At 47.0% G+C, this 18,868-nt stretch overlaps 1 protein-coding gene across 14 annotated transcripts in view; it reads left to right on the forward strand.

Annotated features, from left to right (window-relative positions):
• RERE (arginine-glutamic acid dipeptide repeats) overlaps positions 1–18,868 on the forward strand; it is a 2,107,422-nt gene that overhangs the window by 1,386,181 nt on the left and 702,373 nt on the right. For all 14 annotated transcript variants that reach the window (XM_069610039.1, XM_069610046.1, XM_069610044.1 and 11 more), the window contains 2 exons: positions 4,474–4,636; positions 5,604–5,696. In XM_069610039.1, the coding sequence (XP_069466140.1) occupies positions 4,474–4,636; positions 5,604–5,696 (256 nt within the window). The remainder of the gene's footprint in view (positions 1–4,473; positions 4,637–5,603; positions 5,697–18,868) is intronic.

The raw sequence follows: 18,868 nt of genomic DNA on the forward strand, positions 1-18,868 counted from the left end.
TTGCGGTACAGCAAATAGCAATAAGCGTGGTTCCTGGCTGTCAAGGTGGACTGTCCTTACTTCTGGGGTCCCGCACTCCGCTGAGGGGGCTCAGGCTTGGTCAGTCGTGCTTCGTGGGAGCCTGGAGGATCTTCCAAAAGCTTTAGGCCAGCTTAAAAGTAACGCACACAATCTGGTGTCCCTCTCCCTGGCTATACGGTTCCTGTAGCAACTCTGAGGAAATTCAACCAGCTCCAAGGTGGGTGTCCAGGTGGCTTACTTTGGAGTTGATTGGTCCCACCAACTGAAAGGGAGAAGTCCTTGCAGGGGCTTCTCTGTCGATGCGATTTTGGCAAGTAGTCACTGCAGCAGGGAATCAACGGGAAAACCAACGGTCCAGGAGTTGCAGCAGCCGTCCTCTTCAAGCTCTTCATTGGTTCTTTTGTCCAGTGATCGACTCTGCCTTCCAAGCCAAAAGACTCCCTTTTATTCAATTCTCTCCCATTCATTCCAGCCTATCTGTCACTCACCCAACAGGGTGGTTGTCCTTGCCGGACAGTCAGCCAGCCAATCACCACAGAGTGCATTTGGGTCTCCTAGGAGACTAAGCACAGGGAGTTTTGGGCACCTCCCTCACTTCCTGCACACCCCAGACACTAGGGCGCAGAGGCCGGTTTCTCTCAGAAACCCTGCTAATGCCGAACAAAAACGCCAAACCTGGTTTGGCGCGCAGAGAAACTCTCTAGAAGGACTTTTCTACAAAGACCTGGCGAAAAAAGAAGACCGAGCACCATTTCAGCAAAGATGGCTATACGCCATTTTGAAAAAGATGGCTCCCGCTGTTACTTTACCGGAGCCGTCAACGGTCGCTGTAAATGCAAACCTAGGTAGTTCAAAATGAAACCACTGACACCAGCCAGTCAATTGAAGAAAGGGTAACACAAAAAAGGTTACATGAGCATTTAGACACGGGATACTAGGTAACCCCTCCAGTCCTCTATTGTAAGATTGGGTGTGCTGGGTCTAGCAAGTAAAATGCTAAGTAAAGTCAATTTCACTTTACTGCTCCGGGAAACAGAAGTTGATCCCAGAGAAGGTATTAAAACCTTGGAAAATCTGGAAGACTTCCCTGTGGCACTGCACTGAAGGTGCTTTGTGACACAATTGTAAAAGATTATGCCTATGGAGTTGGCTTGAATCCATAACCAAAAAGGAACACGGTGTATAAAATCACATTAAAATACATGAGAGAATGGGGGGAAAAAGGGTCTTGCTCTCTCCAGGTAAAAAAAAGTCCTCAAAATCCAGCAAAGTTGCTGGGGGTCTCTAAGGTGGAGGGAATTGGCACATTTTTGAGAATTCTCCCTAACAGTCACTACCACTGTGCAGAGAGACCATGCATCTCTGGTTCTGGGCAATTCAAGAAGGAATTTCCTTATCAGCAGTTCACCTAGCCGGAGAGGAGAACACAGTGGCGGGCGCTCTGAGCAGGCAGAGCAGTCTCCCCGAGTGGGAACTAGCACAGGAAGTCGTTCAAAAGATCTTCACCCTTTGGGGAACCCCTCAAGTGGACTTGTTCGCAACCAGTGTCAACGGGAAGTGCAAACTGTTTTGCTCCAGGGGAATTTCTCCAAGTGGAGCTCTAGGAGACGTGTTCATAGTGGACTTCCTCTTCTGCACGTATTAAATCAAGTCCCTGTCATTCCTCGCGTGATCAGGAGGTTGAGAAAGTTCAGGAAATTCATGATCTTAATTGCCCAGGATTGGGCCAGGAGGACGTGGCACGCGGACCTTCTGGACATGTCCATCTGCCCTCCAATACGTCTTCCATAAAGAGAGGACGGTCTCTCACGATAGGAGGGTCTGGTTCTCCATCTAGAGGTCAAGACACTCAGCCTTCACGCATGGTTTTTGAGAGGCTGAGATACAAGGATTGTCACCTTCCGGATGACTACATGGAAATTTTGAAAGAAGGCTATCAACAAAATCCCCATGCCGCTGAAACAACTTCTGCAGCTGGTTTAGGGAGAAAGATGTGGACCCTTTTCAATGAGATGCACCCACTTCTTTCTACTGCATTTGGCAAATCCGGGGCTCCGGATTGGAACAATCAAAGGTTTTCTAGCAGCTCTTTACATATTCAAGCGTACCTCGGAAGAAGCATCCTACTTCAAAATACCCTTAATAACTCAATTTATGAAGGCACTTGCCAATGTGTTTCCTTCTCCTTCACTTTTTCAAATCCCAAATTGGGACCTTAGTTTGTTTTTTTAAAGTTTTTGATATGTGCTCCTTTCGAGCCACTCCATTGCTGCCCTTTAAGGTTGCTAACTTACAACTATTTTGTTAGTAGCGATAACACCAGCCCGCAGGGTGAGTTGCATGCCTTATCCTGTAAACTTCTGTTTACCACCTTTTACAAGTATAAGGTTGTCCTTAACGTCAAAACCTCTTTTCTACCTAAGATTGTATCGGATTACCATTTAGCACAGAAAATTGTGCTTCCGGCCTTCTATCCTCCGCCTCATCCTGGCAAGGAAGAGGAAACATGTCGTCCTAGTCTCGATCCAAGGAGAGCTCTAAGCTTTTATGTTTCAAAAATGGCAAGGTTGAGCCAGCACAACCAACTTTTCATTGGCTATACAGGACACACACTAGGTCAGTCAGTTACCAAACGAACTCTGTCCAAATGGATCATACTAGCTATTTCAGAGTACTACAGGCTAGCTGGGAAAGATACCCTGGGAAAGGGCTCATTCCACTAGGGGCATGGCAACTTCCTCTGCCCTTCACAGGGAAGTTCTGATAAAGGACATCTGCGAGGCAGCTACCTGGTCCACCATCCACACATTTACAAAAGATTGTTTAGACACCTCTAACAATGAGGGCAGATTTGGAAATGTAGTTCTATGCTCCATTTTTTTCACGCCTAGAAAAACTTTTGTACAGGTGCATTATAAATGCCATATATTACCATATCATTCTTGACAAAAAAAACTCAAATTTCTACTCCTTCCTCCAAAAAAACTTAAAATTGCTTTGGGAGTCTTATCATAAAATGAGGACTATGTCGGAGAGCAGGATCCATTCGAAGAGCAAGTTACTTAACCCCTGGTAATATTCTTTTCGACTGGATGTTTCTCCCACGTATTCCTCATCGTCCTCCCAACCTACCCCACTGTAGAATTTCCGAGCTTTGGACTTTACACTCTTTAAAGTTCTGATAAATGAAAAGCACTTACCATTGGCAGTAATTCTGCATGTGGGTGGCGAAAAAACAGAACTGAAGCCAACTGGCGCTGCGCGTGGTATATGTACTCAACAATGACGTTGTAAAGACTGGAGGGGGGGTGTCTGTACTCCTCTCTATATGGCAGAGGAGAGGCACAGAGGACCCCGACCAAGATTCTCTATTGTTGGTAGCCATGGACCAGCAGTCGAGGCTTGGCTCTCAGGGGGTGATGCAGGCTGTTTCTTGAGTCCCCAAGCAGTCTTTATATATCTAAGGTTCAAGATTATATACACAATCACAAAAACTCACTTTGTGCTCAGTTAATCTACAATGGCAAATATATACACAATTCTACGTGGTACCACAATTACTATCAGATTTCATTAAAATAAATCAGCTGGACTTAGTTTAAATGTCACACAAATCAAGTTATAAAGAGACCCAACAATAGACATAGGAGGAAAGCAGTTGGTTAGAACAATTGCCAGAATACTGGCCCGTTATCTAGACACAGTTCTGTGTGAAGCAGTTGATTAGAACAATTGGCAGAATACTGGCCCCGTTATCTAGACACAGTTCTGTGTGAAGATGTATAATAAAGTTATATCTGGACAGAGTCAGGGCTTCCCAGGACTTTGGGAAAACAAGGTAACGGGCAATAGAAAGCAAGAGGCCACGGGGGCCATCTTGTTTCCTATCAGGAATCAACTGATTCCAATGGCAGGGCCTGGGTATCCCAAAATGGCGGATACTCAGAGCACCTGTCAAATTCAGCATGGAGCTGCCACCAGCCCATACCCTGCTCTGTGGGCCCCACACAGGTTCCTAAAAACATACACTAGGGGCACAGGGTTGTACCCCCACCCATCGGTGCCATAAGGGTATCCCATGGGTCTGTTCACCAAACCAAAAGAGAGCTGCTCCGCCAGGAGTCCCACATGAACTCCTGCACGGAAAACATGACAAAACACATGATATAAAGCAGTAAAGGACAAGGATACGGAGGCCCTGTCCCTCCGATGCATTTCCAGCATCTCAGAGGCATACTGGGAACATAACTGACCTGTTGGCACCTCCAAGCCTGACTATCTTTAAAGAGGAACATGTATTTTTGACTGATGATTAATGTCTTTACTTGGTTTGGATTGTATCTACAAGACATTTGACTTGTCTTTAACACTTTTTAACACACTGATTGATGAGCATCATAGGGGAGTACTTCTGTTTCATAAAAATCTTTAACTTACCTTTTGTTCTTTCAGGGAGAACTAATCACTTTCTATTACTACTGGAAGAAGACTCCAGAAGCTGCAAGTTCCCGGGCACACCGCAGACACCGCAGGCAAGCAGTTTTCAGGAGGATTAAAACACGTACTGCATCAACTCCGGTTGCAACACCATCCAGGCCACCCTCGAGTGAATTCTGTGAGTGAAACCTAATGTAACTGGCAAGATGTTTCTAAGATGTACCATGTGGTGCAGCATGCTCTTTAATTGCCCCCTTTGCCGTAAAGGCCACAAAAGGTCTTTGTTGAAGATCTGTGGGACCACAGTTGTCTGATCGATTTCTAAGTTATTGTGGTGGTGAATATGCTTCAAAAGTAATCTAGGTTATTTATGAATCGGCTATTTATATGGAACGTTTGAAATGTGCTGCTTCATTTCCGAGAATAGTAATTGTTTTGACATGCATTCATGGTTTTTATCTTTCTTGATGGTTGTGTTGCCAATAGAAAATGTTAGTAGCTGAATAATGTACAGCAGAGGATAATTGCTTTGTTAATTTACAGTAAAATGCTGTCTGGAAATTTCCAGAATCTAGGCTTTTTAGCCCTCTTTCACTGCAAGCCCATTTTTTGGAGTAGATGCTCCAGTGTTACAGGTCTCTTTAAATAAGCGCTCATAAACATTGTGTTGATTAAATATTTGTTGAAGGGATCAATATTCCTGAGAGCTATTTAGCTTCTGGTTTTAGTTCAGAAGAGCCTTTTTAGTTTGACACCAGCAGCTCTGGTGTTCCTTTTGGTCATCCAGGCTTAACGGGGCCATACAAATATCTGACATTAATTCTTTGTGAATGGTAATGTTTAAAAAGGCACATTATTACAAAGCTAAATATGAATGGGCATTTTATACAATCGACAAAAAAGTGTAGTCCAATTCTCATCTGGAAAAAAAGTTCCTGCTCCTAGTTTCCTATAAGGGATCTTATGCTTACTGCCTGACTCACAGGAGTTTTCTAGGCTAATTGGATCTGTAGTTTGATCTTTGCTTGGCTCATAGGAATGTTATGGATTGCTTAGTGTCAGTATAGAGTGTCAGACATAATAGATTATTATTTTTTATGACTTTTATTTTCTTTCCCTCTTCTCTCCTACTGGTCTGTATCCAGTGGACCTGAGCTCTGCTAGTGAAGATGACTTTGACAGCGAGGATAGTGAGCAGGAATTAAAGGGATATGCTTGCCGGCATTGTTTCTCCAACAGTACGTATCTTTATTTGGCTTTCTGGTCTGTGCTTTATTCCCCCAGTGTACCACATTAATACTCAAAGCTTCTGCGCACATTGCCTTGTACATTCTTTGTTTATTGCTGATGGATTTGTATATTGATCATTATTTAGCTGCATGGTTTGGCCCCCATTTCTACAGGTCCTGTGGGTGACAATCTTTCTCCATATGGGATCTGTATTGGAAGGTATTGAGGCAAGCTCAAAGCCACCACACTGATGAAAAATGCAAAACTTGCTGCTTGTTTTGGGCATCCTAAAGCCACTGCTTGTATTCTGTGAGCTCATACAGTGATTCTATCACCCTGAAAATGTGTTGTGTGAAGTTGTGGTTCCTGGCAGTTCTCGCTGTTCCTGAGCCTCAGTCGTGGGGACAAGAGGGAGGACGTCGGGGGACTCGTGCACTGCACGGGATCGTCAAAGAAAGCAAACGAAGTAGATTCAAGAACACAAACTGGTGTCCCTCTCCCTGGTTAATCTTTACCAGCCTTGAGAATGGTATCCAGGTGTCTTATGAGTTGATTGATCCCACCAACTCAAAAGAAGAAGCCGTCCTTGAAGGAGCTTCTCTGTCGAATGGAGTTTGGCAATTCAGACCTGCAGCAGGGCTTCACCGGGCAAACCACCGCTCCAGGAGTTGCGGCAGCCGCCCTCTTCCAGCTCGTCTTCGGTTCTTTCCTTCCAGTGGTCGACTCTGCATTTCAGTCCAAGAGACTCTCCTTTTAAACAGTTTTCTCCCCTTCATTCCAGCCTAGCTGTCACTCACCCAGCAGGGTGGCTGTCCTTGCCGGAAAGTCAGCCAGCCAATCACACCAGAGTGCATTTGGGTCTCCTAGGAGACTAAGAGGGAATTTCGGGCATCTACCTCACTTCCCACCCACCCCAGACACTCAGACGCCAGAGGCGGTCTTCAAGCCTGAAGCCCGCCAAAGGCACACGAACAAAGGGACCAAATCTGGTTTGGCGACGCTTAGACAAACACTAGAAGGACCTTTCCAAAAAGAAACGGGGGAAAAAAGAAGACCGGGACCCGTTTAAACAAAGGGATTTAAGGTGCCATCTTGAAAAACATGGCTCCCGTGATTTTTAGCTACCGGTATTTGCGGTCGGGAAAAATCATGGTAGTTTGTTGTTAAACCACTGCCCCTAGCCTTTTCAATAGGAAAGGGTAGCATTTAACTGCCTCATGAGTATTTTAGACACAGAGGATACTATATAACCCCTCCAGCACTCCATGCAAGATGGTGTGTGCTGGGTCTAAGAATTTAGAAAGACTAGTAAAGTCAATTTCACTTTACATTCTCTGGGAAACAGTAGTTTATCCCAGAGAAGGTATTTAAACCTTTGGGAAGTCTAAAAACACATCCCTGTGTCACTGCACTGAGGGCGCTGTGTAACACATGAAAAGATGCCTATGGAGTCATCTTAAAACTCAAGAACACAAACGTAAAACACACATCAAAATACATGAAAGAGTGGGGAAAAAAGGCTCTCACTCTTTCCAGGTAAAAAAAAAATCAAGTCCTCAAAATCCAGCAAAGTTGCTGGGGGTCTCTAAGGGGAAGGGAATTAGCACATTCATGAGACTTCTCCCTAACACAGCCTCAAAGGATTCTGTCCTTGTCCGGTAGAATTCTCAGAAATGTGCTAATTTTTCTGTACCTTAGAGGCCCCCAGCACTTTTGCTGGACTCTAGGACTTTTTAATTTTTAACCTGGAGAGAGTGAGACCCTTTTCCCACTCTCATATATTTCTTTGTGATTTAACACTGTTTCATTTTAGTTTTGGAGTCTGACACACTCCATAGGCATCATCTCACCTTCAGTGCAGTGGCACAGGGAAGTCTCTCAGATTTCCCAAATGTTTAAATACATTTTCTTGGATAAACTACTGTTTCCAAGAGCAGTAAAGTGAAATTGACTTTACTTACAATTTGTAACTTTCTAGACCCAGCACACACTAGGATCTCGTCGTGGAGGAAGACAGGAGTCTGTTGCACTGCCAGGGAAGAAACCAGCCGCTGAGTTTCTCAGGTACAAGGAGCGGTCTTTGATTCCCGGTTCAGTGGTGAGTGGCTATCCGTCCGCCGGGGTGCTTGGCACAGGCAGTTCCACCACAAACCGGTCTTTGTTGCGAAGAAGGAAGGTAAAACTGGTTGTGCCCACCAGTCAGGGGAAGAAGCCTCTCCAGCCGGGAGATCTTCTCTGTCGTCGGGAAGTGGTGAGTCGGTTCCGCAGGGCTCCACTGGTGGTGTCGTCGTGGTAGGTCGGCTCAGCTTCTCCCTCGTCGGATTCTCAGGTCCTGTGGCGACTTCTGAAGTTCCAGTCCCCAAAGCCCTGCTTTTATGCAGCATACCCCCATTCACTCAGCCTAGCTGTCAATCAAACATGCTAAGTGGTGGGTATTACCCGAATTGTTCGTTTGCAAATGTTCTAATGCACAATTGACCGAATTTAGAGGGTCACAATTGACCTTTTCACAATTGACCTTTTCACAATTGACCGCACTTATATATATATATATATATATATATATATATATATATATATATCTATATCTCGCTTTGGTAATATATATAGAAGGGTTTGGGGTTGCGGGGGGTTTCCCCCCGCATATATGTTACAATTGACCTTCACAATTCAGTCAATTGTGAAAAGGTCAATTGTAATTCGAGCAATTGTCAAACGAACAATTCGTATACATCCAAGTGGTGAGCCGGCCGGCTCACTACTTGGGCCAATCACACAAGAGTGTGACTTGAGTGTTAGGGAGAATTCTCTGTTTAGGCTGAATTTCCTAACCTAGTGAGTCCCCCAGCAGCTTTGCTGGATTTTTGGGGTTTATTTTTTTCTCCTGCCAAGAGTGAGACTCTTTTACCCTCACTTTTGGGCATGATTTGAATGTGTTATTTGACTCTAGGTGTGTTTAATGGGCTAAGGGGTCTTTTACTCCATAGGGCTTCATGTGTTTTTGTGATGTGTGTTACACAGCACCCTCAGTGCAGTAACACAGGGGTGTCATAGTGACCCCCCAGTATAGACTACATACCCTGGGACTGACTACTGTCTCCCAGGGCATGTAAAGTCACCATTGACTTTACTGGTCTTGAATTCTGAACAGAACCAGTACAAACCATCATATTGTGGACGTACTGGCTGGGGCAATTCGATTGTCCCGGGGTCTGTTAGTCGAGGGGGCACGTCTCTGTCCCCCCTGATCGAGTTTTGGCTGGTGGCAGTGGATACTACTTTTTATATTCAGCCGCGAATATTTCTCTATGGGATTATTCCCATTGTTCGAGGCTACTATCTTTAATTATTTAATTACGATAGCCTCGAACATACCGCCGGTTTATTTAATTATTATTAATTCTCCGGTTGGTATTTTTTGCCAAAACTCGGTTCTAAAATGGCGTTTGTGTTCTCTTCTGTGACTCCAACCCAAGTCGAGCCCTTTGTTCCACTTTTTGGCTCTTGGTGAGAGACGGCTTATTGAAAAACGCTTGAGAGGCAGTGCCGCAAGACGTACGCGTCCATTCCACTGTGAGGCCCATTGGCCGTGCTCAAGACGAGGAACATATCCGCACGTCCCCTGGGCGGTGGCTCGAGGCCGGCAACACAGTGACCCGCCAGCCCAGAGGGATACTCGGATGGCCCAGAGCGGGGAAACACCTGGTGAGGCCCACCCGACGCAGGCGCAAGAACAGAGAAACCTGGCCCGAATCCGGGATCGCGGCCCCTGCGTACATCGCCCTGCTCCGTGGACACCGACTCTGTGCCCTTCCGAGGTGTACCAGCGAACGCCCAGCTGCTGAGTCGGCCCGCTGGCAGGGGGGCGCTGGAGGGGGCGCTGCAACTGGCCTGCTCCCCTCATCCCGCTTCTGGTCCCGACCGGAGTAGAGGCAGCGAAGGTACGCTGCCCAGGATCCAGCACACAGCGTCGAAAAAAAGGGGAGAATCCTCCAGCCCCCTAACCGTCATGTCCAGCTCCAGTCCCTGGCCGGTGGCAGTTGTAGGTGGTTTTTCCCCCAGATCGGCATGCTACGAACCTGAGATAGTATGATCAGAGCTCCTCACATATCAAAACCCCTGGTGATCCTACAACGCCCGCCCGCACCGGAACCGAGGCTAATGATCTATAATCCTGCAGAAAACCCACACGAAGATTCTTCACAACAGACGACGCACACAGCGAACACAGAAGCGACTGCACAAAAGGTACTGCGCCCGTGCGTATTCCGCTGTAAACAATCTTTGCTTGGCTAGGTGCTGGGATCCCCGCTTCCCAGTGTCAACTGTCCTCAGAGACAACCTTCCCCCGCAACACTCAATAATCAGCGATCAACATTACATATTACACAGCAATCTGCCCGCTCCCCCTGGCGTGACCGCGCTAGTTACAACAAGGGGATCATCAAGGCAATAAACGGCCAGAAAACAGCCGAGCACGCTGTCCCTCCTGTCACATCCTAAGGGGAAGCAGACCAAGAAAGAACACAATACGTTCAGAGCACTGTAAAGCTCACCGATTGCTATTGACACGAACACTGAAAGCCACAGACGAGGGTTGCAATAAATCTGACACCCCAGCTTACAATTAAGAGCATCCTGGAGCGACTCCCACAGCATTTTTTTCGGATTCCCACTGAGATTTCGCTCGTTCAAAAGGCTCCGCAGACCCCAACTATGGTCGCTCAACAGTCTATGACCACTGAAGAGCATTTTAAGACAAGCTCACTCTGACCACCTGGCATCTCCCTTGCACCCAAGAAAATAAATGTGAAGAGACTCAGTTGGGCCTGGCCTATTCCAGCGATCTTGTCAGCACCGCGCTTAAGCGAACCCACTCAGCTCCTGGTCCAGCCACATTTACCATGGGGAAAACTGATAAATCACAACACAAGCTACATTTTGATGCCAGAACCACAGGTTAGACACCCAGACCCAACAGTAGGCCGGTGTCTCCCGCACATGGCACGCTCCAAGAAGAAGACCCTCCAAAACCCCTCGACATAAGAGAAATCCTTCTTGAACTGAAAGCTGGGATAGGGCACCTAGATAGCAAAATGAATGGACTCGCCTCTATAAAAGTGGACAGACTACAGCACCGGCTTGACAAACATGCTGATCGTCTGGATGCAGTGGAACAGAGGGTGTCCGACTTAGACGATGGCACGGCAGCTCTAACAGCCAGAGTGGCAACACTGGGGGCTCAAATGAAAACAGCAAACTTAAGGAGTGAAGACTTGGAAGGACTCTCCAGAAGAAATAACGTGAGGCTGCTTGGGGTTCGAGAACAGCAGCTCCAGTCCAGAATGGCAGATCACGTTGAAACGATCTGTACAGAACTCTTCGGGTCGGAGGCGCTATCGCGACTGTTCGTCGTTGAGAGGGCTCATAGGATTCCGTCAACCAAACCGGTCCCTGGGGCCCCCCTCACCTGACCGTCGCAAGACTACTCAACTACAAAGATCGGGACACAATGCTTAGACTCGCGAGAGAAAAAGGCGAGCTGCAATATGATGGTGACATCATCCACTTTTACCCCGACTTCTCGCCGGCCGTCCAAGCGCAGAGGAGATCCTTCACAGGAAGCCACCATCGACTGCGTGATAACCAGATCCCCTTTTCAGTGCTCTTTCCCGCCAGTTTTCGGGTCCAAAATAATCGGAAAGCCCAATTTTTCCAGTCGCCCGAAGAAGCCAGTTCATATCTGGACCGTACCGGATGCAGGCCTTTAAACAACAGCCCAGTGATGCCACAAAGAGACAGAGCACGGAGGAAACCACTGTAACCAGACATCAGAAGATAAAACAAAGCACTTTTAGACCAATACTGCCACCAGAGAACCGTAACTGTACACTTGACACAGAGCCACTCGACTTGGAAGGCCCCTAGCGCCCCTTGCACCGCGCTGTTACAGTACTCCACCGTTTGGTTGTTACTAGGGAGGGTCCAGATGACGAACATGTTGAGGGTTGCTCGCGAAGAGGGAAGGGAATGCACGGGGGAAAGAACTACCGCCCGCCGCTCCACCGTACCATCGCTCAGGAACTTCATCCTACAATCATGTATCCAAACGTCAACAACCTACAAAGAAATGTCACAGCTCAACAATTCTATTCACAAATGAAAATTGGGGAACATCGGCTTAAAGATAAGAACTACACGCCACATTCAGTGTAGTTACGTGGAACATTAGAGGAGGCAATCAACCAACTAAAACACAGAAAATTACCCAGTACCTACGGAGGCATAAGATTGACATAGCCCTGATACAAGAGACGCATCTTCTTCCTAACGCAGAAAGTAGCTGGGCCCGAGGATGGGATTGCCACAGATACTTCTCATTGTATTCTTCATTCGCCAGAGGTGTTGCTATCCTTATCGATAAGAAAACAAAGTTCAGGTTCATTTCGGCTGACAAAGGCCCAGACGGCAGAGCCCTCACGGTACGGGGGATCCTGAAGGGAAAATGCATTCTCCTAGTGAACTCCTATGGGCCACACACTGACAACAAGAGGGTCAGGTCACACAATTGAGATTTAAAGCAGACGTGAGGGGAGTGTGCTTGGCAAAAGAGAACAGGATTCTAAAGCTGATCAGGAGGGAACTAAACATGAGCGAAACTAAGTTGAAGGAACTCGAACAAGAATACACAACGTCCAACAATTATCACTCACAGGCAGCCCTCAAAGCAGAGCTAGAAAACTTTAAAACCATGGCTGAAAGAGAAGTGAAATTCTTAGCCAGAGGCCATAAAGTACGTAAATACGACGAGGGTCAATGGCCTGGGGCACTCCTTGTTGGGGATAATTCTCATTCTATGGCTAATGTCCCTTACCTATAGAGTCCCCCAGCAGCTTTGCTGGATTTGAAGGGTTTGTTTTCTTCTCCTGCTAAGAGTGTGACTCTTTTTTTCCCACTCTTAGGCATATTTGCTATGTGTGTTCTAGGCTATTTTTTTGTGTTTAATGTCTATGGGGTTTATCTCACCCCCATAGGAACCATCTTTATCCACATGTGTTACACAGCGACCCCCAAACAAAGACTCCATACCCTGGGACTGACTACTGTCTCCCAGGGCATGTAAAGTCCCCATTGACTTTAATAGTCAATCTTTATGAACAAAACCAGTACAGCCGATCTTACTATGGAGGTACTGGAAGGGGTTAATAGTTTTTCCCTTATGTTCATTTTCAAAAGGGTACCGTACAGTCCCTCTCTCAAAAGTTTCTGGCTGGTGGCAGTAGTTACTACCAAAAATATTCGACCCCAAATATTTCCCTATGGAATTTTCCCATTGTTCGAGGCTACCACATTTACTGACGGCCTCTAACATACACGCGTTTATTTTTATATTAACTTTACTCCAGTAGGTTTTAATTGCCAGAACTTTTATATAAATTCTTTCTTGTGTCTCTCTAAACTCCTAACCCAGGTCGGGGATCCTTTGTTAGTCCTTTTGGCGGGCTTCTGCCAAGAAGCCCTCCTTTCGGCGCCACTGAGTCTGGGGTGGATCCATTGTGTGGGAGAGGGATTAGGACCATTGGATAGGGTTGCCTCAGCAACCCATGTCGCACTCTGCCCTCATAGGCTGGAGGGTCTCCCACCAGGATTACCACTCCACTGTGTGAGTGACAGCTAGGCTGTATGAATGGGGATCTTTTTGCATAAAAGCAGGGTCCTGAGGACTGGAAGAGCAAGACGTCGCCACTGGAACTAAGAAGCCGAAGAGGAGAGAAGCCAAAGACATCTGCAACAACTGAACCACTGGTGAAGCCCTGCTGCAGCGTCTCACCACTTTTCTCCACACGGCAAGAGAAGATCTTCATCTGCAAGAGCCTTCTTCCCTTAAGCTCGTGGGGCCAACCAGTTTGCCAATCGCCTTCCTGGACCTGCCTTGGTCGGATTGGCAGTACCCTGTACTCAGAGACCGGATAGCCAGGCACCCGTCCACCCTGACCGCGATTTGAAGGAGCGTACCTTTTATTTCATTGTGGCAACACCGCGGCTGGTTTCATCCCTGGGTAGTGCAGTGACTCGAACCTTCCTCCACGACGAGAGCCTCTCTTCCTCTGCTGGATCTCCCGAACTCCAGGAACTACCAGGAACAACCGCCACCGCAGGAGCCTCTTCTTCATTTTAAGGTACTTTGTTCTGCCAGGCCGCCATTTTTCTTTGGTAGCACTAAAGGTGTTTTAAATCCTTTACCTACCTGTTGGGTTGGCCGCCCCTATCTTCTAACATTGGGCCTCATTACAACTCACCCGGTATGGAAACAGTGGCGGTAAACCCGCCGCCACCCTTGTTTCCATACCGGGTGATCAGGACTCCTGCAGGCAGACGAGGAAACACCGGCACCATCACGAGATGGTGCCGATGTTTCCATGATCCCCATTCCCATTGAGTCCTATTGGACTCAATGGGAATGGGGATTTACACCATTCCGCCTCCGGAATTCCTGGGTCACCGGGGTTGTAATGCCCCGGTAATTCCGGGAATCACGGAGGCGGAATGGTAATACGAGTACGGCGGTAACCAGCCGGTTTTGCCGCCTCAGTTACCGCCGGACTCGTAATGAGACCCATTGTCACCTTCTGCATCCACCTTTTCGAATCGTTTAACAAAGACTTGACTGCAGCTACAAGAACATTTTGCTCCCGGGCCCTTTGCCCTGTACCACTGACTCTGGCACAGGCCTATTGACTCTGGCTGAATTTGTTAGAACTGCCTTCTCTAGATTGCTTCTCAACTAGAACTGTGTTGGTGCACCCACTTCTTACCCACCTTCTTATTCCCACTTTTTAAACTTTTGAAGTGCCATTTTGCTCGGTTTTCATTTAAGTATTATACAAACTAAAGTGCTGCCTTGCCTAAACTTCTTCACAAACTTATGGGAAGTGTTGTTAGGGTGTGTAAGAATATGTTTCTGTATAACTTGTGTTTTCCCTCCCTTGTAAGAAATTGATAAGAGTGCCATTTGTGTTTGGTTTTCACTGTGCCGTTTTGCTCAGTTTTCAAACTTGCTCAAACTTGTCTACAATTTAATTAGGGGCTTGTGTATACTTTTCTTGACTGATTTTAACTTCCATTTATAACTGATTAATGTGTTGAACTGGAAGTTTGTAATAAATATATATATATATATATATATGTAAACACATGGAGGATAGAAAAAACCTGCACTCCATGCAGGAGGTCAGTGAATCCCAACAAATGAAAAAAAACTCGAATCCAGATAAGTGGAAAAGTCGAGTTTAATGAATGGTAAAAAATACAAAATAAATGGCAAAACCACACAGCAAGCGATACAGGACGCCTAGGCAGTGTCCTTAACGACGCGTTTCGCGCTTCCCTGAGCGCTTGATCACGTTTGTATATATATTCTTTTTAATGCAAAGCTTTGGTCAGTGTTTCCTTGTACCCTAGTATTGTAGTCCTATTGTGTAAACCCTGAATACTTCTCATCTCCCTCTTGAGATACGTCTGACTGCTTAGCCACAGCTACCAACTAAATCTTTGTGGTATAGACTGATATCAAAGGGGATTTATTGCTCATACCTGTAGTCTTAATCTTCTGTAGTACTCCCTAAGGGAACGGCACAGGATTCTGCCTAACACTCTGGGCGCAACTATTGGCTGCCGAAAGGAAACCAACCCTGGTGGAAAGGATCCGAAATGAACATGGCACTTTGGTACACACCGAAGAAGAAATCACTGAGACCTTTCGCATATACTACCAAAAGCTCTGAAACTGGCTACTCCACTGATCCGACAGAGCTAGTTCATTACCTCGAAAATATAGAACTGTATTGGGTATGCGCCGAACTGCGAGAACCACTCAACAAGCCCATCATACTGGAAGAAATTCTAGAGGCAATCAAAGAGCTCCCTAATACCAAAGCCCCAAGGCCCGACGACTTAACTGGTGAATTTTACAAACACTTTGCCCACATGCTGGCACCACTTCTTCTGCAAACATACTAGGAGGCACTTACCATGGGAACACTGCCACCATCCCTACAAAAAGCAAACGTCATCCTACTACACAAACCCTGAAAACCCCAAGAAGCCTGCGCATCGTTCAGACCAATTTCATTAATTAATCTGGACAACAAAATATTGACAAAAATGCTCACTTCGATGCTGCTCCCCTTAATGCCCGGTCTGCTGTTCGCCGACCAAGCAGGCTTTGTCCCTGGCCGGAACACAACATTCGGAATAAGAAGAATGTTCGGAGTCATGGAGGCGATATTTAGGCAGAATCCTGTGCAGTGCCCTTAGGGACCACTACACATAATTAAGACTACAAGTGGTAATACAAGTTCACCTTTGGTACAAGCCTGTACTACACTGTTAAAGTGGTAGCAGTAGCGGAGCAGCCAGACTTATCTCAAGAGTAAATGAGCAGTAGTAGAGATTACACAAAGGACCACAATTAATGTGACTCAAGCAAACACTGACTCAAGGTTTCAAGTAAAAAATATAAGTACGCACGTAGCTGAATCCTTTGCGGGCTTCTACAAAACACTTTATACTAAACAAGATGGCGAATCACTAGAAGACATTCGGAGATATCTCGAGGACTACCCCCTACCTAAGCTTACAGATTCGGAGAGGGAGGCACTGGAAAGGGAAATAACAGAGGAGGAGATGGAGGGGGCCATTAAAAGACTGAAAGTAGGTAAGACGGGGGATGGATACACAGCCGACTTATATAAACAATATCAATCGGTGGTGATACAACCGCTAGCCAAACTCTTTAACCAAATCAAAACCTCGGAAACAATCCCACCGACATTCCTACAGGCCATGTTCACGGTAATTCCCAAGCCCGGCAAGGATCCGGAGGATTGCGGTTCGTATAGGCCCATTTCGCTTCTGAACACGGATGCGAAGAACTTTACCAGGATCCTAGCAACACGCCTAGAAAAATGCCTTCCCCGTTTTGTAATGAACAGACAGTTTGCGCAAAACCCTGCATATTCTGAGTTCAAAGGGAGTTAGAACAGAGGGTGCCCTTCTCCTGTCCCTAAACACAGAGAAGGCGTTCGACAGGGTGAGCTGGGCCTTCATGGAGGGGGTGTTAGCATCATTGGGGATGGGACCTAAGTGGCGTGGTTGGATGACAGCTCTCTACTCCCACCCGTCAGCAAAAGTGGTGAACGTGGGCGAATCTGACGCCATCCCATTGGAAAGGGGCACAAGGCAGGGTTGCCCACTGTCCCCCCTCATATATGCATTAGTGATGGAGCCCTGGGCCATAGTGATCAGGGGAAATAAGATTTAGGGCATCAAAATGGGGGAAACCGGCCATAAAATAACCCTGTTTGCTGACGACGTTTTATGCTATCTCTCTAATCCGTGCGTTTCAGTCCCTGAGGTGCTGAATAGCTTAAAACAATACAGGACCCTGGAAGGCTACAAGGTAAACTTGGACAAATCAGTTGCGTTCCCAGTAGTGCAACTCAACGGCATAGAGAAGCAATACTTTGAGGGCCTCCCGTTCTGCAAACAAACCGACAGATTTTGTCACCTGGGGATCCAGATATCATCAGACCTACCAGATCTTTTCAAGGCAAACTACCCTCTCCTCTGGTCGGCGTCAAACGAGACCTCGAGCGCTCGACAAAATCCGGCCTCTCATGGATGGCACGCCTTAACTCAATTAAAATGGTGATCCTCCCTAAATTCCTATATCTCTTTCAGATGCTTCCAACCCAGATACCAAAGCCATTCTTCCTAGAGATCAACCGGACCCTTCTCCGCTACCTCTGGGTGGGAAAATCCCATAGAATTGCCTACGACACTTTGATGAGACCCAAAGAGAGGAGGGTGGAGTCAACTTTCCGGACTTGGACACATACTAGAAGGCATCACAGTTGCGAATCCTGGTGGACCACTTGGTGATGGGCCCGAAGAAACAGTGGGTGGGCTTAGATAACTTGCTTTTCTCCCCAGTCACACTTGATGAGTGGTTATGGGTCCTCAAGACAAGTATCCACAGAACAGTCTTGAACCATCCGGTTTTGGGGGTGGTATGGTCCATATGGAAAGAGGGGGGTACCTCAGGTGGCTCACAACATGGCCCTCGCCCCTGAGTTGCTTTTGGGCTTCCCCACTTTGGGAGGGGATCAACGAGCCGTTGTCCTTCCAGCAATGGTATGAGGCAGGCCTCTGTAGAGCTGGACAACTTTGGAGGGAGGGCGTGTTTATATCGTTGGGAGATTTGAAAGACGCCCTGGGCCTCCCCAGCCTCTCTCCCTTTCGATACTTGCAACTCAAGGGTGCCCTTACCGAGAGCAGATGGGGAGACACTCTTAGGCGAGATCTAACAGACTTCGAGAAATTCCTCATCACATACAAAGGGACCAAGGGTGATATTGCGACTCTATAGCCTTCTGCTGTTCTCCACCCCACGGGAACCCCCATCCTCCCAAGTACAATGGGAAAAAGATCTAGGCACACCCATATCCGAAAAGAGATGGACCAATATGTGTATACAGGCCAACCGCTCCACAGCTGCGCGTCAATACCGCCATCGGGCCCTTAAGCTGATCCACAGATGGCACTACCCCCCCACAGAGGATAGCCAGGATGAAAAAGGGCTACGACCCACACTGCTGGAAATGCCACACTGAAGAAGGAGACTATGTACATATGTGGTGGAAGGATCGGGTGGTACAAACCTACTGGAACAAGGTCTTGTCTTGGATCAAGGAGGTGGATGGAATGGAAAGGACTCTATTCCCTTGGCTAATGTTGTTCGGCATTGAGGTGGAGGGGGTCCGAAGGTGAAACACGATCACATGCTGCATGTTATGCTAATTGCGGCTAGATGCTGTTGGGCCCAAAAATGGAAATCACCCCAACCCCGGGGGGAGGGAGAGTGTGTATCTAAAATACGGGTAATATACGATATGGAGTTCTTGACCCACCTGATCGACGAATCCAAGTCTAATATTGAGGGCCTATGGCTTCCCTTCTTCGACAAATAAGGGAGAACAGCGTAAAACACAAGATACATCTTGGACGGGCTCCTAATTCTGAACATAACTGTTTGGTCACAACCCACCCCCTCCCCCCATCCCCCATGAGCAAGAAGCGATCGGTCGAAGTGGGAGATGCTGTCTATATGTGCTGGTCC

This window comes from Ambystoma mexicanum, chromosome 8 (genome assembly GCF_040938575.1).
Source record: "Ambystoma mexicanum isolate Mex_15411 chromosome 8, UKY_AmexF1_1, whole genome shotgun sequence".
Taxonomy (NCBI): Eukaryota; Metazoa; Chordata; class Amphibia; order Caudata; family Ambystomatidae; genus Ambystoma; species Ambystoma mexicanum.